Consider the following 19,290-nt stretch of genomic DNA (forward strand, 5'->3'; position numbering starts at 1 on the left):
TCCGAATCGAAAGATGATCGGAAGCAAGGATCCCACAATCGCCGGACACAGTTTACCAGTAAACGGGCAATAACATTCCACGAAGTCAACCATCGAGCCTAAACTATTAATTCCTGCGGGCCGGCGGTGCACCGAGGTCCACTCGGAATTCTTTCGCATTGTTCCGCAATCTTGAGTCCCGTTATCCACCGGCATGGTTCGATTTCTGCTTGATTCGTTTCCGTATCGCGATCCCAGGACGAAGGTCTAGGGAACGTGAAAGCCACAAGCAGCCTGGCCATCATCTTCATCATCGTTCAGACACACGTGATATCTCGCGCCGTGCTCTCCTACGCAGGTCTTCGGGACCTTCGGCAGCCATTGTTGCGCCGTGTGAATTATAGCCACCTTGGATCTCTATTTTAGGATCCGGGATTCCAAAACACTGTCTACGTCGTCTCTATCCGTCCGTAAAATACACGAATCTGTACTAAAATGAACCCATCGTGCTTGAATAGTAACTCTCTCTCTCTCTCTCTCTCTCTCTCTCTCTCTCTCTCTCTCTCTCTCTCTCTCTCTCTCTCTCTCTCTCTCTCTCTGAGGCACAAATAAAATTTATCATACTGTAATTTTAAACAATTTTTATATTAACCATAGCATGTTCAAGGAAGGGTCGACAAAGGTCCAATAACTTATAAATCATTTATAATATAAATATTTTATATTTTATTCTTGCATTAATAGTTAGCCAAATGTATTATTTAACAGTATTACATAAATAAATATACCTCAACAGGAGGTAGCAAAAATGAAAAATGATAAAGTTTTAATTTATGTACTTTTAATTTGTTGAAGTAATATGTAAAATATTGTCCATTAAACATAAGAATTTTATATAATTGATGACTTTTGCAACATAAGAATTTTATATAATTGATGACTTTTGCAGAAAGACCTGCAGTTAAAGGTAAATATTAATTTTGTATGAGCCCTGAATCGTGAAAACGATAATCCCATAATTATAGCGAAGAACACAACGCTGATAAATGAATAAAAGCACGTGGAATATTGATCAAGGCGCACTGATAAGTATACATTTACGACTATGCTTTATGACGTTTATCACAGGATGCAGCCATCTTCCAAAGTATAATACCAGTGGCTGTTATTCTAGAGCGGTCTGAACGCATTTTTAAAACACCTTAAAAGAAAAGGGTACTTCGCTTAGACACGGGTCTGTGCCTCTTTTTAAAAGCAGGGTTTTAAATGGTTAGGACGCCCCAATGGCGAAGTTTGGAACTAGTAATTAAAACCTCTCCGGCTAAAACTTCCTTCATCTACAATATACATTTATTTCTATTTCTTATGAAAACCTGCTTTAGATGCAGGCTCAATTCTCACTGAGTTCAAATCGACTTCTTGTTGAGTCATAAGTGATAACACAAAGACTTTCTATGCGATTAATAAATTTTGGTATAAAACTCTTTCATCCTGTCAGTCATCACCAAAAATTTATTATTATTTTAATTTATAATAAAAAGTCATTATAATTAGATCGTATAAATTTGTAAGTAAATTTAATTCTCCTATAAATTTACTTATAAATTCTATATTATTATATAATTCTGTATAAGTGATGCAATGTTTGACCTAAAAATAAAATTTCATCTTTACAATTCAATATTAAAAAAGACCTCCACGATATATTAGGTCGTCGTTCAGTATGAAATGCACACTTTATTCTATAATTTTACTATAAAATTTATGCTTTTCATACTTAATCGACCATACTTAATATCTTGTATATTGATTTATACTTTATAGAAATCCGTAAATAGTAAACTCTGACATGTGCTAAAAATAGCTTTCAGTTAAATATATATATAAATGTAAAACTTTTTTATATTGAATGGCTTGCTTACGACAATTTATGTATATATATATATATATATATATAAATTGTCGTAAGCAAGCCATTCAATATAAAAAAGTTGTACATTTCGTAAATTCGATCGAGAGAGGAATCGACTGTCCGTTCGCTAATTCCATAGACTATATTTGTGAACAAAAGCAGCGTGAAAAATCCGGAGAACGCATAAAGAAGCAGGTGGTCACTTATCGAAGTGTACGGATCAGAGCCGCGCAGTTTTTCCATTTTTGTTCGGTCGTGGGACGCGAAGTAAACGACGCCGACGAGAAAACCGCGGGGAAAGACAATGGCGTGTTAACTCAGCGCTAAAAAATGTTTCTGCCTTCAACCCCGCCTCGTGTCTCTCGGGACGTCTTTAATAATTCAAACGCTACGCGTTTCTACGGGCGTATTCGTATGCTAATAAGCGGACGGTCTTCTCTTACATTGATAGCACCGACGAATGACTTCGCGAAAAGAGACCGATTGTCTCGATCCAAAAAGAAATTCGTCGGCGTTCGACGAAAAAAAATTACGCTCGCGGACGCATGTCTGCGCCATTTATAGATATTCTTTCTAAACAAAGAATTTTATCAAGGTGTACGATCTTTTGCTACGCGCTTGTTGCGTAGCAAAATAAATTATTTAAAGTATTGTTATTTATCGGGGTATTTAAATCTCGAGAATAAATTCTTCGTTGATAATTTGAAACGATTCATTGCACAATGGGAAATTCAAATGATTTATTCTTCAATTCGCGGTAAGAGCTAATGTAAAACTGTTCTATTTATGTAAGTAAAATTTGTACATTTTCCTTCGAATCGAGAGCTTGCTCGTTGAAACAAATGGTAGCGTTGATTTGTAAAAAAATAGACATGCAGAATGAAAATTTTCCAGGACGTTTCTAGAAAGCAGGAATTAAATAACAATGAATTGTTTTAATAATTTTAACGATGTTCTTATGTCTTTACAATTTTATGTTTCATTACAAAATCCGCAATCTAGTAATAAATGTTCTTTTAATGATATTATTATGTTATTACGGTCTGGAAATTTTCTCGAAGATGATAACCCGTTTCCTATCCAGGAAAAAGGATCACCGAACGCTGCTCAATGGTTAGCGTAATGAATCCGTTGTGTACACAGCCCTTACGATTCGAAAGGAAGCGACAGTGGTGCACGCCGGCGACTTGTACGTGCGTTCACAACTGAATTAGCCGGTTCATTGTCTGAATGGGAAAACAGAAATATTAAGTGAATGTAAATACGGTAGAAATCTACGCGTCGTCCGGTTGACAAAGATATCTGCCATTGTTGCCTCTATCGGGGGAAAATTTACCTCTCTGACAAATCTTCGAAAATAAAAAATATTCCTTCAAGAGCAAATACAACAGAAAAATTGAGAACATTGAATGAATATTAACAAAATAGTAAATGCTCTTTCTGTAACTACTTCTGCATAACTCTTTCTGTACAATAAATCTTTCTCAAATCTAATAGACACAAAGATACTGAAAAGTGAGAACAAAAGTAGTCCGAAAATTTCTCCAATTTACAGCTTCCTTTTAATTTACGTAAATCAGTCAATTTCTTTTTTTCGAGCATACATTATGATAAAAATACGCTAAAAGCCTGCATAAATGTATTTTTGTTATTTTTACCAAGTCAAATGAAATGGTTGCTTTCGGTGCTCTGTGAAGTTAGTGTTAATGAAGAAGATATTCGTTATGGCACTTTCCATTAAGTATAATAGATTTATTACCATCTTTTTTAACGAAAAAAAACAACCTGGAATTTTCTAAACTTCTTCTAGACGCTTCGAATCTAAGATACTTCTAAAACATCGCTTCCACGAAAAAACAGGTTGTTTTTTCGCGAAGTTCCGATATCACTGGTTGCGTCTAAATCCGAAACAAAGTTTCTGGGCCCACGATCGGCGAACCACTTGCCGCTGGATCAGCATGGAACCTTTATAACGCGGAAGGCCAAACAGCCTGACCGATAACTTTCTCCCATTGAGAAGTCCGCCATACACGGCTAAAGAATCTATCGATAGTCGTGCTAGGCTCTCGTTACGTCCAATTCCCCCGGCTCGCTCTTCTTAATTAGTTTTCCTCCAATTAAGGGCATTGTTTCGGTTAGCTCGGAAGCAACGCGTTCGCCAGATTAGCGGATGCGGCCGGGCTTATCTAAATCAAAGCCGATCAAAGCTTTCGCGTACCCAGGACTCCGCGTGCGCCGTCGTACTTCATTCGCAATTAATTCATACGTACACACGTTTAATTATCGCGAACAGCCGGCAGCTATCTTATTCCGCAAAACCCGAAGATTACCACACGCTGGCAGGATACTGGTCGCGCCGGGCCGACTTCAGAGACGTCCTCCGCGGTTCCCAGAAGATAAACTCCGCATTTAGTTGACCCGTTTCCCCGGGACCACCTTTTCAATGAATAATTGAATTCGATCGTAATTAATGCAATTTATTTCGCCCGGGATCGGGGTAATTTAATTAGACCACCTAGGGCGAGGACGCGTCGCATGAGACCGCGACTGTTCAAAGACGGCACGGCGCACGTCTGTCTCGAACGTCTCGACGATCTTCGTGCGTGTCTGGGATATCGAAATCTAGATGATGTCGTTCATTCCGGTTCGAAAGAATTTACGCTACGTCCGTAGAATGCGTTCCAGTGTCCTGAAAATACGGCATACGAGAATATACACGCATAAATCGCTTAATTCGCGAAGAAGATAGTTAGGTTTCTTTAGTAATATATGTATAGTCCGCGGATCTTTGTGCGAAATCAAAAGTTTCTAACACGACTGTAAGAAACAGGAATTAAACAGAAACAAATTGTCTCTTTTAATAATATTGATAAGTTGAAAATGGTTTGAAACAGTATTATTAAATTCTTCTTATGCCTTTACAATTTGACATTTCATTGAACACATGTAGAAATAGAAAATTTTCTCGTTCTCTGAATCAAAATGTTGAAGAAAATTAAATTTTACAATTCACAACATACTTTTATGACAATGTAAACTTCGAAAGATATGATGATATCTGTAATGTGAGAATCATCGTAAACCTTTTATATGAAACTTGATTGCAATGAATTTTTATTATAAATTTAAATTATAATAGATTTTTAATGAAGATTTAAATTTTAATTTATTCTTAATAGAGGTTCGAATAGGAAATTTAAATTATAATAGATTCTTAATAAAAATCTAAATTATGATAGAATTTTAATAGAAATTTTAATAGAAATTTGTTGACACACTTCGAAATTAACCCTTAAATGCATGAATTAATGAATTTTATTTAAAAAATAGGGTTATAATTTTTCAAATGAGTGGAAATCGGGAAAAATATTTAAAAAAATTATAAGTCATATCTTATAGGGTTTTTATTGAAAAATATTAATGATTCATTTTTGGTACACTATGCAAAATAGACATAAAAATTCTTTAGTTAGTATGACATATCTATAACAAAATTATAAACCACATGCATACCACACCAAAACGAAACCAACAAACCAATAAAGGAAGCATAGTACTAAATACATGTCGTAATTATTACCATTAGTGCATGTTGTCCCATTTTTGCATCAACACGAAATAAGCCCTCCATACACATGATAGTTACGGAATATAGACAAAAGTACTAGCAAATTAATAAATAAGAGCCTTACCTTTAGAAAATATTGTTTGTTTAACGAATACACCAAAATATTTCTAAATAATCCACTTCCAAAAGTACGTAAATGAACCCGCTATCAAAAATGCGCGCCAATTGGTATAACGTCAGAAAGATACAAATATTGAAGTCAAATGTCATTATTTTAGTTAATTTTTGATAAGTCAATGGACAAAGGAATCACTGCCATTCAGCCAAATGTATCGATATCAAAACTGTTGTCGGGTATCCGCGCAAAAAGTTATTGATTCATTTTTGGGACTCTATGCATTTAAGGGTTAACGCTCAATTAATAACCCAACTATTCTTCAAATAGTACAATGAACACTCTGCTACGGTTTAAAACAGCCGAAAGTTTGTTTTTGCGAATGCCATCGACGATCAAAGATTGGGACCGTCTCTGGGCTGGTAATTTTCTTGCGGAGATAGCGATCTGTAGAATCTAATTACTCCCGATAATTGGCGCTATTATCGCCATCCCAGGATCACCGTGCCACGAAGATCAGAACGCGGTGGGAAAAAAGCGCTAGGAATCGATCGATCAAAGATGCAATTAGCTGTGCCACTATCCGGACCAGTTTTGTTCTTCCCTCGCTACTCTTCTGTATACGTCTAATTAAGGCTAATTACGGTAGTCGCCTCTTTGACGACTTCATTCGCCCCTGAGAATGTTTGCAATTTCCCGAGTTGCACTTAACACGAAAAGAAGCCGGCGCGATCGCGACGATCGGGGCTGGACAACCGAATGTTGAGTACCGTTACAGCTTTCACCCGGTCCGATCGATAAGCTGCACTTTTTATCAGCAACTTCTTAATCTTGGCTAATTGCACGACGCCGCCCGATTAAAATCTTGCAAATTATTAGGTTCGGAAATTTGGAACGTTCGTTTCAAATCTCTTTTATGTATTAAATTGGGGATACTTTCTGAACAATCTAACAAATTAGTTTGTTCGAAAACAATTAGTTAGGTAGTTCGGAAAGTACATTTTACATTTCGTAGAGTTCGTTTCACTGAATTCCGACAAAAGATTTGAACAATCTATATTTATGATCTTTTCATCGAAGTGGTTGTCGAAAGCGATACAAGTTTCGAATTCGATATGGAATTTTAATGTAAAAGCTATCTTAATAATGGCTGACCACAGTGACTGATTCCAATAGTTCATTGCGCTCTCGAATCTTATGTTTAGATTACGGATTTTCATGCGAATAAAAAAGTTTCTGTATCGATAGTAAGGAACAGGAATTACGTAGGAAGTTGTTTTCTTTTATAATAATTTTTTAGCAAGATCACAATAATGCAACAGTATTCTTAAATTCTTGTGATTGTTTTCGTGTTTTGTATACCGCCTTCTCGTTGTACCAACAAATGCATAAAATCTGCAGTCTATTTACGTAATTCACGCTATTTTAGAGATTCTTTGCCCAAGTACACATAGAATTCTAAAAATAGTAGAAGAATCATAAACGAGCATGTACGATTAATAATTGCGTAGGCTAAAATTTGATTATTACATCACGCCGACATATATTTTACGCGTGTGTGAGCTATATTTCCGGACTTTTCGTTACAACGGAATGTTATTTCTTAAACGAATAATTTCAGTGAATTCACAGCAATTAATAAAAAGTAGTACGAGTCTCAGAAGTAACTCTGACGGACTGAAACAATGAGAAACGGAAATAAGATTCTAACTTAAATCCTGCCCCAATAATTAGCCTACGAAAGCAGAACTCGTACGAACTATTCTGAACACCGACTAACGTTCGCAATTTGTTTACAGGTTTCACGGGTACACAGTGCGAGATCGACATAGACGAGTGCGCAGCCAAGCCCTGTCTGAACGGCGGCATCTGCACCGATCTGATCAACTCGTTCAAGTGCACTTGCGCGAACGGTTTCGCGGGCTCCCATTGTCAGATCAACATAGACGACTGCGCCTCCTCGCCGTGCAAAAACGGCGGGATTTGTCAGGACTCGATTGCGAAGTACACGTGCGACTGTCCACCAGGGTTCACCGGAGCCTCCTGCGAGACGAACATCAACGACTGTCAATCGAACCCTTGCCACAGCGGCACCTGCATCGACGGGGAGAACAGCTTCAGCTGCAACTGCTTTCCGGGATTCACCGGGAAACTCTGTCAGATCCAGATCGACGAGTGCGAGAGCAATCCTTGCCAGTTCGGCGGAAGATGCGAGGATCGTATAAACGGGTATCAATGCATCTGCAGGCCTGGAACTTCCGGAACGAACTGCGAGGTGAACGTCAACGAGTGTTACAGCAACCCCTGCAGGAACGGAGCGAGGTGCATTGACGGCATCAACAGGTGAGTAGAAAATTCGCTGGTCGATGATTTGGATTTGTGAGTAACCATTTCATACGGAGGGACGAGCCTATCAGAATCAACGGCTCCTGAGCTCTCCGCGGTATGGAACGGGAACAGTGTACTGGATTTCTGCGTTTCGTTAAGCACAGTGTGCGTATCGAAGATTGTCGCACGATGTCAAGGTTATTCGCAGTTCTGGGTAAAATGTTGCGCAGATTTATTTGATCTAGGACGTTATTTTATCTTTGTTTTGTATGGGACGATCTGTTCGACGAATGAACGCCGGGTAGAAATAGTAACTTTTATGATACTGCTTTCACATTGAAAAATTTATACAGTAGTTCTGGTTACACAGATGCCGCTTTATTTTCGCTTGTAATTTGTTTCATATGTTCCATACGTAAACATTGTTGCTTGAAATTTATAATTTGCATGTTAAGGTACGTTTAAAGTAAAACTATGGCGTGTGTAAAATTTCATTCGATGGAACATTATACTGTTCGTTCATTAAACATTTTTGTTCATTCATTGGGTGACGTACTTTTTACAACATTTTATACTACACTTTGAAAAGAAGTTATAACTATCCAAAGTGCTGGAATTCGTATCACAAATAATCGTTTTAACAAACAACGCAGCTTCAGTGTTCATTCATTGGACAGGCCGCCCTGCATTTAATAAGTTTACTGTTGCAATCTCTTCGAAAAGTGTGAAATTATGAAATTATACTGTATATGTTTCAACTTTTTTCACGTTTTGTTTAAATCCAACACTTTTATAAAAATAATATATTCACAATAAAGAATATCAAAGTGTGTATCCCTCTAAGTCCCAGTCAGCTGTTTTTGACGAGTATACCCGTCCTAAAAAACCGGCATCATTTTGTGCTATATACTCGTCAAAAACAGCTGACACAGGGTTAAATCTAAGATATTTATCTGAGCAAAATTGTCAAATAATTTGTATTTAAAATATAACGAACATATACTTTATCGAGTTCGCAAAGTCACACTTCCTCGCGATAAAAGTATTCTTTCTACCCTAAGTTCGTGGCTTTTTGACATTTTACCCAGACTTGCCGTTTTCATTCGGTACGCTGGTCCCGTGATAAAAAACTGAAACTCTTCCGACTCAAAAAAGAAAAAAAACTGTGTGCGACCAACGCAAGATTAAGAATGTTCACCGCAACAATCGCGGCAATCAGGCAAAATTGATCTCCCCCGTCCCGTTAACGAACGTAACACCGAGAATGTCGTGTACCTCCCTTCTCGAGGACACGGATCGCACGGCAAGCGAAGCTCCCTTCGCGTCGACCCCTAATCAGGCAAAATCTTGGTCTGGTCTAACGTTATCATTTCTTCCATCCTCAGTGGATACGATGTCTCTTCTTCCAGGTATTCGTGCGAGTGTGAGCCTGGCTTCACCGGGCAACACTGCGAAACAGACATAAACGAGTGCGCGAGCAATCCTTGCGCGAACGGCGGACGTTGCATCGACATGACGAACGGGTTCCGGTGCGAGTGCCCGCGCGGCTATTACGATGCTAGGTGTCTCAGCGACGTGGACGAGTGCGTCAGCAACCCCTGTGTGAACGGCGGCACCTGCGAGGACGGTATCAACCAGTTCATCTGCCATTGCCCGCCCGGATACGGCGGCAGGAGATGCGAGGCCGACATCGACGAGTGCGGCTCGAATCCATGCCAGCACGGCGGCACCTGCAACAATCACCTGAACAGCTACAGTTGCAAGTGCCTGGCCGGCTACGCGGGCACCAACTGCGAGACCAACATCGACGACTGCGCGAAAAAACCCTGCCAGAATAATGGTTCTTGCATCGACCTTGTCAACGACCACAAGTGCATTTGCGAGCTACCCCATACTGGCCGGGACTGCGAGGACAAGCTGGATCCTTGCTCGCCTAACAAGTATGAACTCTCACAGTCGATTACTGGACTGCGGATTTTATGCGTTCATGAGAAAAAAAACTGAACGGAAGAATTTGAGGATGTTGTCGTCGTATCATCCTTGAACTTTTTACAATTATTAAACGAGGCAAAACACATTTTCGCCTCGCTTACATCCCTTACGATTATCTTCGACAATTTTGATTTCCATGAAGATCCGCAGTTTAGTTATTACACGTTGGACTTTAGGGGATGATCGAAGGTAGCTGTGTCGACGTTGGTAGTTAACGTTCGCAAGGACCTAAGAAAATGTCGTCGGAATGTTTGATTACAGGATTGACGTTTCTTATCGATGAAACGAAATCAATGCCGATGATATCTTGTTACAGATGTCTCCATGGCGCCAAGTGCTCGCCGTCATCGAACTTCCTCGACTTTGCCTGCACCTGCACGGTCGGTTACACGGGCAGACTTTGCGACGAGGACGTCGACGAGTGTGTAATGACGTCTCCGTGCAGAAACGGCGCCACATGCAAAAACACCAATGGCTCCTATCAGTGTTTATGCGCGAAGGGATACGAGGGCAGGGACTGCGTCATCAACACCGATGATTGCGCTTCTTGTAAGTATATACGTGTCGTAATTTAGTGGTAGAGTGATAAGTCAGTGATAGGCTAATGCAGTCGATTATCGGGCAATGATCAATTGCTGTTCTTTCGGTTTGTTTTCGATTTTTATTCTGTTTTGTTCATTTTTAATTAAAAAAAAATGTAATATGTCTTATTCGATAAGTGTAAAGTTAATTATGCCCCAAAACAAATCAAAGGCGCAGCAATTAGTCACTCGATAGTAACCGGCTGGACTACCATATATAATTTGACAGTTTCAAGAGATAAGTTTAAGAGTCCGTTTTAAACCACTTATAAATTTTGTACAGTCAGAGAGCAACAATATTCTTGTTGGACTCGTAAAGTACCATGTGGTATTTATCAAAAACAAATCGCCATATTTTATTAACATAGTTTTACGTTCACGCCCCTGCGAGAACTGACCAGTTTTGTCTATTTCAGTCCCCTGTCAAAATGGCGGTACCTGTCTGGACGGCATCGGTGACTACACTTGCCTCTGCGTGGACGGTTTCAGCGGCAAACACTGTGAAATCGACGTGGACGAATGTCAGTCCCAGCCGTGCCAAAACGGCGCCGTTTGCAAAGAGTACGTAAACTCCTACACCTGCCAGTGTCAACTCGGTTTCTCGGGTATCAACTGCCAAACGAACGACGAGGACTGCACGGAGAGCAGTTGCATGAACGATGGCAAGTGCATAGACGGGATCAATAACTACACTTGCGTGTGCGAGCCAGGTTACACTGGTTCGAACTGCCAATACCGGGTCAACGAATGTGACAGTTCCCCTTGCTTAAACGGGGCTACCTGTCACGACCATGTTAAATACTACACTTGTCACTGCCCTTACGGTTACACCGGAACAAAATGCGACCAGTACGTCGATTGGTGCGCGGATAATCCATGCGAGAACCAGGCTACATGTGTCCAGCACAAGAACAAGTACCATTGCAGCTGTTCTCCGGGCTGGACTGGAAAAGTTTGCGACGTCGAAATGGTCTCCTGCAAAGATGCTGCTATCAGGAAATCGGTTCCCGAGAAGAATCTTTGTAACAATGGCACTTGCGAGGATATTGGTAACAGCCACCGCTGCTATTGCTTCGAGGGCTACACCGGATCCTATTGCCAGGAAGAAGTCAACGAATGCGACTCTGCTCCCTGCCAGAATGGCGCCACTTGCAAGGACCTGGTTGGCACTTACTATTGTCAATGCACCCAAGGCTTCCAAGGTCAGAATTGTGAACTCAACGTGGACGACTGCTGGAAAGGTCCTTGCCAGAACGGTGGTACGTGCCACGATTTGATCGGCACCTTCAGCTGTTCTTGTCCCCCTGGCACTCTCGGTATCCTTTGTGATACGAATGTCGATGATTGTGCCATCAACTCTTGTCACAACAATGGGACCTGCACGGATAAGGTCGGTGGGTTCGAATGCAAATGTCCACCAGGTTTCGTTGGGCCCAGATGCGAAGGTGACATCAACGAATGTCTGTCGAATCCGTGTGCCTCGCCAGGGACACAGGATTGCGTGCAGTTGATCAACAACTACCACTGCAACTGCAAACCTGGTTACATGGGACGCCACTGCGAAGTCAAGGTGAACTTCTGCGACAGCTCTCCCTGCCAGAATGGTGGAGTTTGCACGGCGAAGCATGCTGGCCACAAGTGTCTCTGCTCCAACGATTATTACGGAAACAACTGCGAATTCGCTGGTTCCTACTGCGACAGACAGCCCTGTTTGAACGGCGGTACCTGCAGTGTAGCTGAGACCGAGGTTGGTTACAGATGTTACTGTCCACCTGGAACTAGTGGAACCCACTGTGAAATAGACGCCAGAGATGAATGCGCGAGCAATCCTTGCCAACAGTCTAACGCAGTCTGCAAGAACCTACTCGGCGATTACGCTTGCGATTGCCCTCCCCAGTGGACCGGAAAGAATTGTGAGATTTATGATGTCAACTATGGAGGTGGTATCTTTGGCAGTGCAAACTCGAACGTGCCGAAACCTATGAACGCCTATGAGCTAGATTTGGAACTCGAGAGGAAGAAATGTGTTGAAAACAGGTGCGAAGAAAAGTCTGGTAATAATCATTGCGACGAAGAGTGTAACAGATACGCCTGTAATTTCGATGGAAACGATTGCTCCTTGGGTATCAATCCCTGGAGGAATTGCACGGCTCCTATCAATTGCTGGGATGTATTCAGGAACGATGTTTGCGACGACGTCTGCAACAATGCTCAATGTCTTTACGATGGAAGGGACTGTGTAAAGAAACTCGCACCGTGCAAGTAAGTATTTGCACAGTTTTTAGATCAGTTCTAGTCCTAGTAAATAATGTTATCACAAATAAACTAACTTCTTCTATTACTCTGTTATAGCCCAATCTACGACGCCTACTGCCGTAAACATTATGCCAATGGACATTGTGATTACGGCTGCAACAATGAAGAATGTAACTGGGACGGTTTGGACTGCGATAGAAAACCACCGTCGCTAGCAGAAGGTGTGATTTCGGTGGTAGTAAGGATGGACATGCAGACCTTCAGATCCAATGTAGTAACTTTCCTAAGAGACATCGGTCACGAACTTCGAACCACTTTGAGAGTTAAGAAAGATGAGCTTGGCAACGATATGATTTACCCTTGGAGAAGGGAAAGGGAGCCCAGTCTACAAACTAACTTCTTCGGTCGGCCAACTTCCATATACACCAACACCCAGAATGGAGTGATGGCTTATTTGGAAATCGACAATAGAAAATGCACTGACACTCAAGGAGCAGTGTGCTTCCCTTCAGCGAACGAGGCTGCGGAATATCTGGCAGCTACCGCGTCTAAACATACTCTGTCAAGAAGCTTTCCCATCGAGCAAGTCCGAGGTGTCGTGGGACCGCAAGGTCCAGAATACGCTGATTCGCCAACCAATTACAAATATGTTTTCATCGGTGTCGTCATCGTAATACTCGGTGGAATGCTGGTCGGTGTCTTGGTCACTGCGCAAAGGAAACGTGCAGTTGGTGTAACATGGTTCCCAGAAGGATTTCTCCGAACCAGCAGTGGAAGTGGACAACGCCGAAGATCTCGAAGAAGAGGCCCGGATGGTCAAGAAATGAGGAACTTAAACAAACAACCGTCAGTCAATTGCATGGATCTGGACGTAGGAAATGGTCGAGCTCAACAGTGGTCGGACGACGAGTCAGATCTACCACCTTCGAAGAGGATGAGAGCCATAGAGCCCGGATACGCCAGCGATCATACTGCCATCACAGACTACGAAGAAACGGAACCTCGAATGTGGACACAACAACACTTGGACGCCGCCGAAATACGCAGACCAGACGCTGGTGTGCTTACACCGCCGAGTCTAGAACATGGACAAGATGTGGACGCCAGGGGACCTTGTGGAATGACACCGCTGATGGTAGCCGCCGTACGCGGTGGAGGATTGGACACCGGTGAAGAAGAAGACGAGAGCGACGGTACTGCAGCTGTGATAGCCGACTTGGTGGCCCAGGGTGCAGACTTGAATGCTACAACCGATAAAAGCGGTGAAACGTCTCTTCATCTGGCAGCTCGTTACGCCCGAGCTGACGCAGCCAAGAGACTCCTCGATGCTGGAGCGGACGCAAACTCCCAAGACAACACTGGGAGAACGCCTCTTCACTCCGCCGTTGCTGCAGACGCTATGGGCGTCTTCCAAATACTCTTGCGGAACCGAGCTACAAATCTCAACGCTCGTATGCACGATGGTACCACACCTTTGATCTTGGCAGCACGCTTGGCCACCGAAGGAATGGTCGAGGATCTCATCAATGCTGATGCTGATATCAACGCTGCTGATAACAGTGGCAAGACCGCGCTTCACTGGGCTGCGGCAGTGAACAACGTTGACGCTGTCAATATACTGCTTGTTCACGGAGCGAATAGAGATGCCCAAGACGACAAAGATGAAACACCGTTGTTCCTCGCTGCTAGGGAAGGCAGCTTCGAAGCCTGCAAAGCATTGTTGGACACCTTCGCCAATAGAGAGATCACTGATCACATGGATCGGTTACCTAGAGACGTAGCGAGCGAGAGATTACATCACGACATTGTGAGATTGCTTGACGAACACGTGCCTAGATCGCCACAAATGGTCACTGTTATACCAAACGGTCCTCTTATGGGTAAGTGTATTAATTTATGTTTCCTTCTAAAAAAATTGTCAGTTACTAGAGGATTATTAGGGATTGAATATTAGAAATCATACTAATCTTTGTCGGTAATATTAACCATTCTTGTTTCCTTGCTTATAGGATCTCCAAATCATCCACAACTAATCACACATCCCACAGTGATCGGTTCCGCACCGAAACAAACGAAGTCGAAGAAACGGCCGAAGACAGGTACCACCGGAAACCCAAACAGTCCCGAATCAGAAGGCGGAGTGGTAGTGGTGAGGCGAAAGTCGTCGGTGAAGAAGCCGCCAGCGAAACGTGGGGCCCAGCCCCCAAACCAGGAAATTCCTCAGGGAGCGGAGGGTGCAGAAGGAAATCTGCCAAGTCCCTATGACAGTGCCAGTCTGTACAGCAACACGCAACTGGTGGGGCACACAGCCACGGCGAAGCAGCCGCCTCCGTACGAAGACTGCATAAAGGGCCAGTCCATGCAGGGTCTGCAACAGCTAGGGCTGGACACATTCACAACCAATTACGGATTGCCTAACTTTCACGAGCAGCTCCTAGCGCCGCACCAACGGCAGGCGCAGGGCATGGTGAACACGTTATCGCCGCCTTATAGTAACCAATCGCCGCCACACTCGGTGCAATCAAACATGACGTTATCACCGCAGGCAAGCTACATGGGCTCGCCGTCGCCTGCCAAAAGTCGGCCATCGTTACCGACTTCGCCCACCCACATCGCTGCCATGAGACAAGCGACGCACCAGAAACATGGTGGGATGCCTCCCGTAGGCTTCGATTTCGAGAACCTGCCGTATTCCTCAAGTCAGCAACAACAACAGCAACAGCAGCAGATGCAACAGACGCAGCAGCAAATCCAACAGCAGCAGCAGCAACAGCAGAACACGCAGCAGCAACAGCAGCCACAGCAACAGCAGCAGACGCAACAGTACTATCAGTACTTGACACCACCGTCCCATCACTCTGGACCAGATGTGACGCCACAACACCTTATGCAGGCGCCGGAAAGCTTTCCGACCCCGTCGCCGGACAGTCCGGGTCACTGGTCATCCAGTTCGCCTCACTCGAACAGCGATTGGTCCGAGTGCATGGCCTCGCCAAACGCGTATAACGCTGGAGGCGGTCACCAAAGCAACAAGGGCTCCGAGGCGATCTATATATGAAGCCAGGTGATGCTCTCTTCCTCGCGCGAGTAGGTCGTGTAACCCACGAGAACTGTGATTGACTCGTCGAGTTCGAGGGTGATTCTCTCTGGCGCATATATAGAGACTTCTGGTTACTCCGGTTGGGTCGCGAACAGAACGATATAGTTTAGCCTTTACGTCGGCGTACACTGATGCAGTTGTCATGATTCTGGATTTATATATATATACGTACGCATATATAAATCGTCTGTGGAACGTATTCCTTTTTCTTTTCTTTTTCGGATTGGAGACACTATTCGCGTACTCGTTCAATGATTGTGCCTTTAACTAGCATGGTGAGAGAATATTAGACACGCGGTATATACATATCTTTTCATTTCTGTATCAACCAATCATCTCAGCTCAATGAACAATGGTGCCTTCGACTTGCCACAGTGTGAAGACCCGATAGGTAAAGTAATAGGGAACGAGACCTTGCTATCTACAATAGTATTGTACATAGGACATTAATATGGAGCGGAAGATCAGCTACCAACGTATGTATTCGGCGAGAAGAACTAAGTAGAGTGTAATATGTAATATTCCGATTAATATGTAACGCACAGTTATAAATAAGAGTGAAAGATCGACGCGTCTAACGTTCGTTTTGTTGCAAGGCACTTTGTCTATTGTAAACCGTAGTGTGCCGAGCATAGAACCGGAAGGGAATCTGTAATCCGCGTAGAAAACAAATATGGAGAATCGTGCCTTCGAGTGTCGTAGAGTAAGGATATTCGATTGTAGGTAAATCTTATTAAATTATGTGTTTTCCCTTGAAGAGGAACGCAGCGTTTCCAAATGGCCTTTAACGATTTAACGTTTATTACCGATTAGTGGGGCGAATTTAAATGTAAGATAGAGCGAAGGTAATTGTTTTTGCACGGTCGACGAGAGCCTCAGAGATATCGTCTTCACCCCGCGAATATAATCGTTCCATACACAGACATTCCATTCGCACGGCGCTACTTTTTTATATTTTATACTCTCCCCCTGTCGATTGTCACGAGAAATGTCCACTGCCCGCTGGATGAAAGTTTTGAGAATTTCAAGCATGCAAACTAAATAACAATTGTTTGTTTTCTAGTATAGGTATTTATTGCAAACTATACAGCTGAAATATTTGGATATGACCAAACAGTTCTTATCCCTTCTTCGATGTCTTTTCAGTTGAATATAATTTTTAAATACATTCTTAATTTTGTATAATCGTCTGTAGTTATATCAGTGGACAATGCACTTCTTTCCAATCCCTCTTCAACTCGTTTTACTTCAGAAGCTCAAAGGCTTTTTTGGGAAAACGTTGTTACAGAATTTCACAGAGAATTTTCGTTTGAGTCGCAACGGTTACAGACGTTTCCCGTGAATTATCTTAGAACCTACTACTAACAATCTAGCGTAATTGTTAGCGTTAATGTGTACGTTTATGCGTAATAGAGTCTCTTTAAATTAAATTAAATTAAGTACGCGACGGACGGGCGGTAAGACGATTCGCTGATCTCTCATCTACCAAAGCCAAAAGAGAATTCTTAGATAACACGACGTAATCCAGCGACAAAGCTGGACGGTGGTATGTACGCATAATAGGCTATAGAATCATTAATCGTAGGATTGTTGCGAGAGAAAAGATCTAATTATTGTGGTCGGTGAGATGGAGTTGATCGTACACGCTTGCAATAACGATCCAACAGTGACGCGATTCGAAGAACCCGACGACACGTCCTAATCATGTTTATGAATGAAAATATCTTCGTCTTGTTTTTCTAAAGAGGAAATTTGTAAATACTCTTTCCCTTCCTTCCTTACATACCTTCACACACACACGCATACTTTGCCCGCTCATCTTAGGTACTATACTAGTACTTTTTTTTTTTAATATAATTGTCTTTTCTCTCGATTTTGTACAAACTGTTTTTACATATTTTTATATTATGTAAGTTAGACTCTAGTAGCTAAGTAAAGCGTCTCCCCATATACAGTAATAATGTTTCCTTTGTCATATTATATGATCATAGAAGAAAAAGAATATAAATATATATATAATTAAACATATATATATATATATTTTATGTGTACATTATATAAGATATATAAAATATATTTTATATATTTTATATATATGTTTTGTGTAATTGACTGTTGCATCGGGGACGATATTCGTCGGGCGTGTCTACAATGCAATTCTGAATTACATAGAGCTGTGTGATGGAGCTTCCCGGATTCCGGAAGACGAGGGTCCAACGCAATTTCTATGACTAATCTCGCGAAACCTATATATGCTCCTAAGGAGAATCACTTTTTTTATTTATATATAAATATATAAAATACGAGTGAGAGAGAGAACGAAAGAGCGAAAGAGAGAGAGAGAGAGAGAGACAGAGTGAGAGAGAAAATTTTTGTAACGAATTAAAATGTATCTCTATCATGCGACTGCCTATGCAACTGTTAAATGCCACTAAAAAGTCTGCCAAATATCGAGCGACAAAAATATCAAGAGAAATGTTAATATTTTTTTAAATAGATATATTGTAAAAGATCTGATACGAACTAGCTCAATCGAATTTCAATGATGTACGTCGATACACGTGTTCGCAAATAAACGAATGATACTGTCAGACAGTGTGTGATCGACCAATGGAATTTTAATTGGTACGTAATGTAAACCAATTCTCGAACGGGCGTAAACGAAAACAATGAATTGATGTGTTCAAAATTTCAAGATGGTAACCGCTCTCTGATGCACCGATATTCTCTGTGTCAAACGAAAAAGACGATAGATAAGCTACACGCTCCAATTTATACAGTTATCTATGGATAAGTTAGAAAAGAAAAACTTCCGATTATTAATAATAGGTCTTGTTATTCCTTGTAACTTGTAAAAAGTACTGAGTTTTATTAGTTTTAACAATTCTGTAATGTAAGGATTTGTTCGATTCTATTGTACCCCTCGTCTCCTCCTTATTCCAATGTTCCCTCTTCACTTCCGGTACCCCGATCCTCAATATTTTTATAAATAAGTTATGTCTTTTTAAAACAGATGTAATAATAAAGATAATCTAACATTCACAATAGGGTTGTTGTTCTGTTCTATTGTGCTATGCTTCCGCATTCTATTCCTTAATAATGTAAGCATAGATACTTTCATCTAGTATATTACAACAGATTTTACACAACAATCAAACTGTATTATAGCAATAAAAAATTAAAAAAGCTGAAAATTTACTGAACATACATATTCTGAGATTTTGCTGATATTTCACCTTTTAATTTTTAACTTAATTGATACGACGAATAAGTAAATAAATCGTAAAGAAAAATTTACGTCATAACGAATCTATGAAATATAAATTAGTTATTTTTATTTAGATGACTTACAATCACCACTTAAATTATCTCCCTCATGTTGTATACCAGTCCATAGTGCGTTGTATACATAGTTTACTGCAAAAAGATCTGGAAGTAAGCAAATCTATGATAGAGTCA

General features: G+C 41.4%; 1 protein-coding gene across 3 annotated transcripts in view; it reads left to right on the forward strand.

The window, feature by feature from the left end:
* Positions 1 to 18,876, forward strand: part of N (neurogenic locus Notch protein) — a 491,366-nt gene extending 472,490 nt beyond the window's left edge. For 2 of the 3 annotated variants that reach the window (XM_033467199.2, XM_076527805.1), the window contains 6 exons: positions 7,374 to 7,917; positions 9,288 to 9,842; positions 10,211 to 10,443; positions 10,892 to 12,737; positions 12,828 to 14,611; positions 14,741 to 18,876. In XM_033467199.2, the coding sequence (XP_033323090.1) occupies positions 7,374 to 7,917; positions 9,288 to 9,842; positions 10,211 to 10,443; positions 10,892 to 12,737; positions 12,828 to 14,611; positions 14,741 to 15,789 (6,011 nt within the window). In that variant the 3' untranslated portion in view covers positions 15,790 to 18,876. The remainder of the gene's footprint in view (positions 1 to 7,373; positions 7,918 to 9,287; positions 9,843 to 10,210; positions 10,444 to 10,891; positions 12,738 to 12,827; positions 14,612 to 14,740) is intronic. The other variant, XM_033467200.2, reaches the window with a different exon arrangement.
* The last annotated feature ends 414 nt before the right edge of the window (positions 18,877 to 19,290 follow it).

The sequence above is a fragment of the Megalopta genalis genome, chromosome 1, assembly GCF_051020955.1.
Source record: "Megalopta genalis isolate 19385.01 chromosome 1, iyMegGena1_principal, whole genome shotgun sequence".
In the NCBI taxonomy this organism is placed as follows: Eukaryota; Metazoa; Arthropoda; class Insecta; order Hymenoptera; family Halictidae; genus Megalopta; species Megalopta genalis.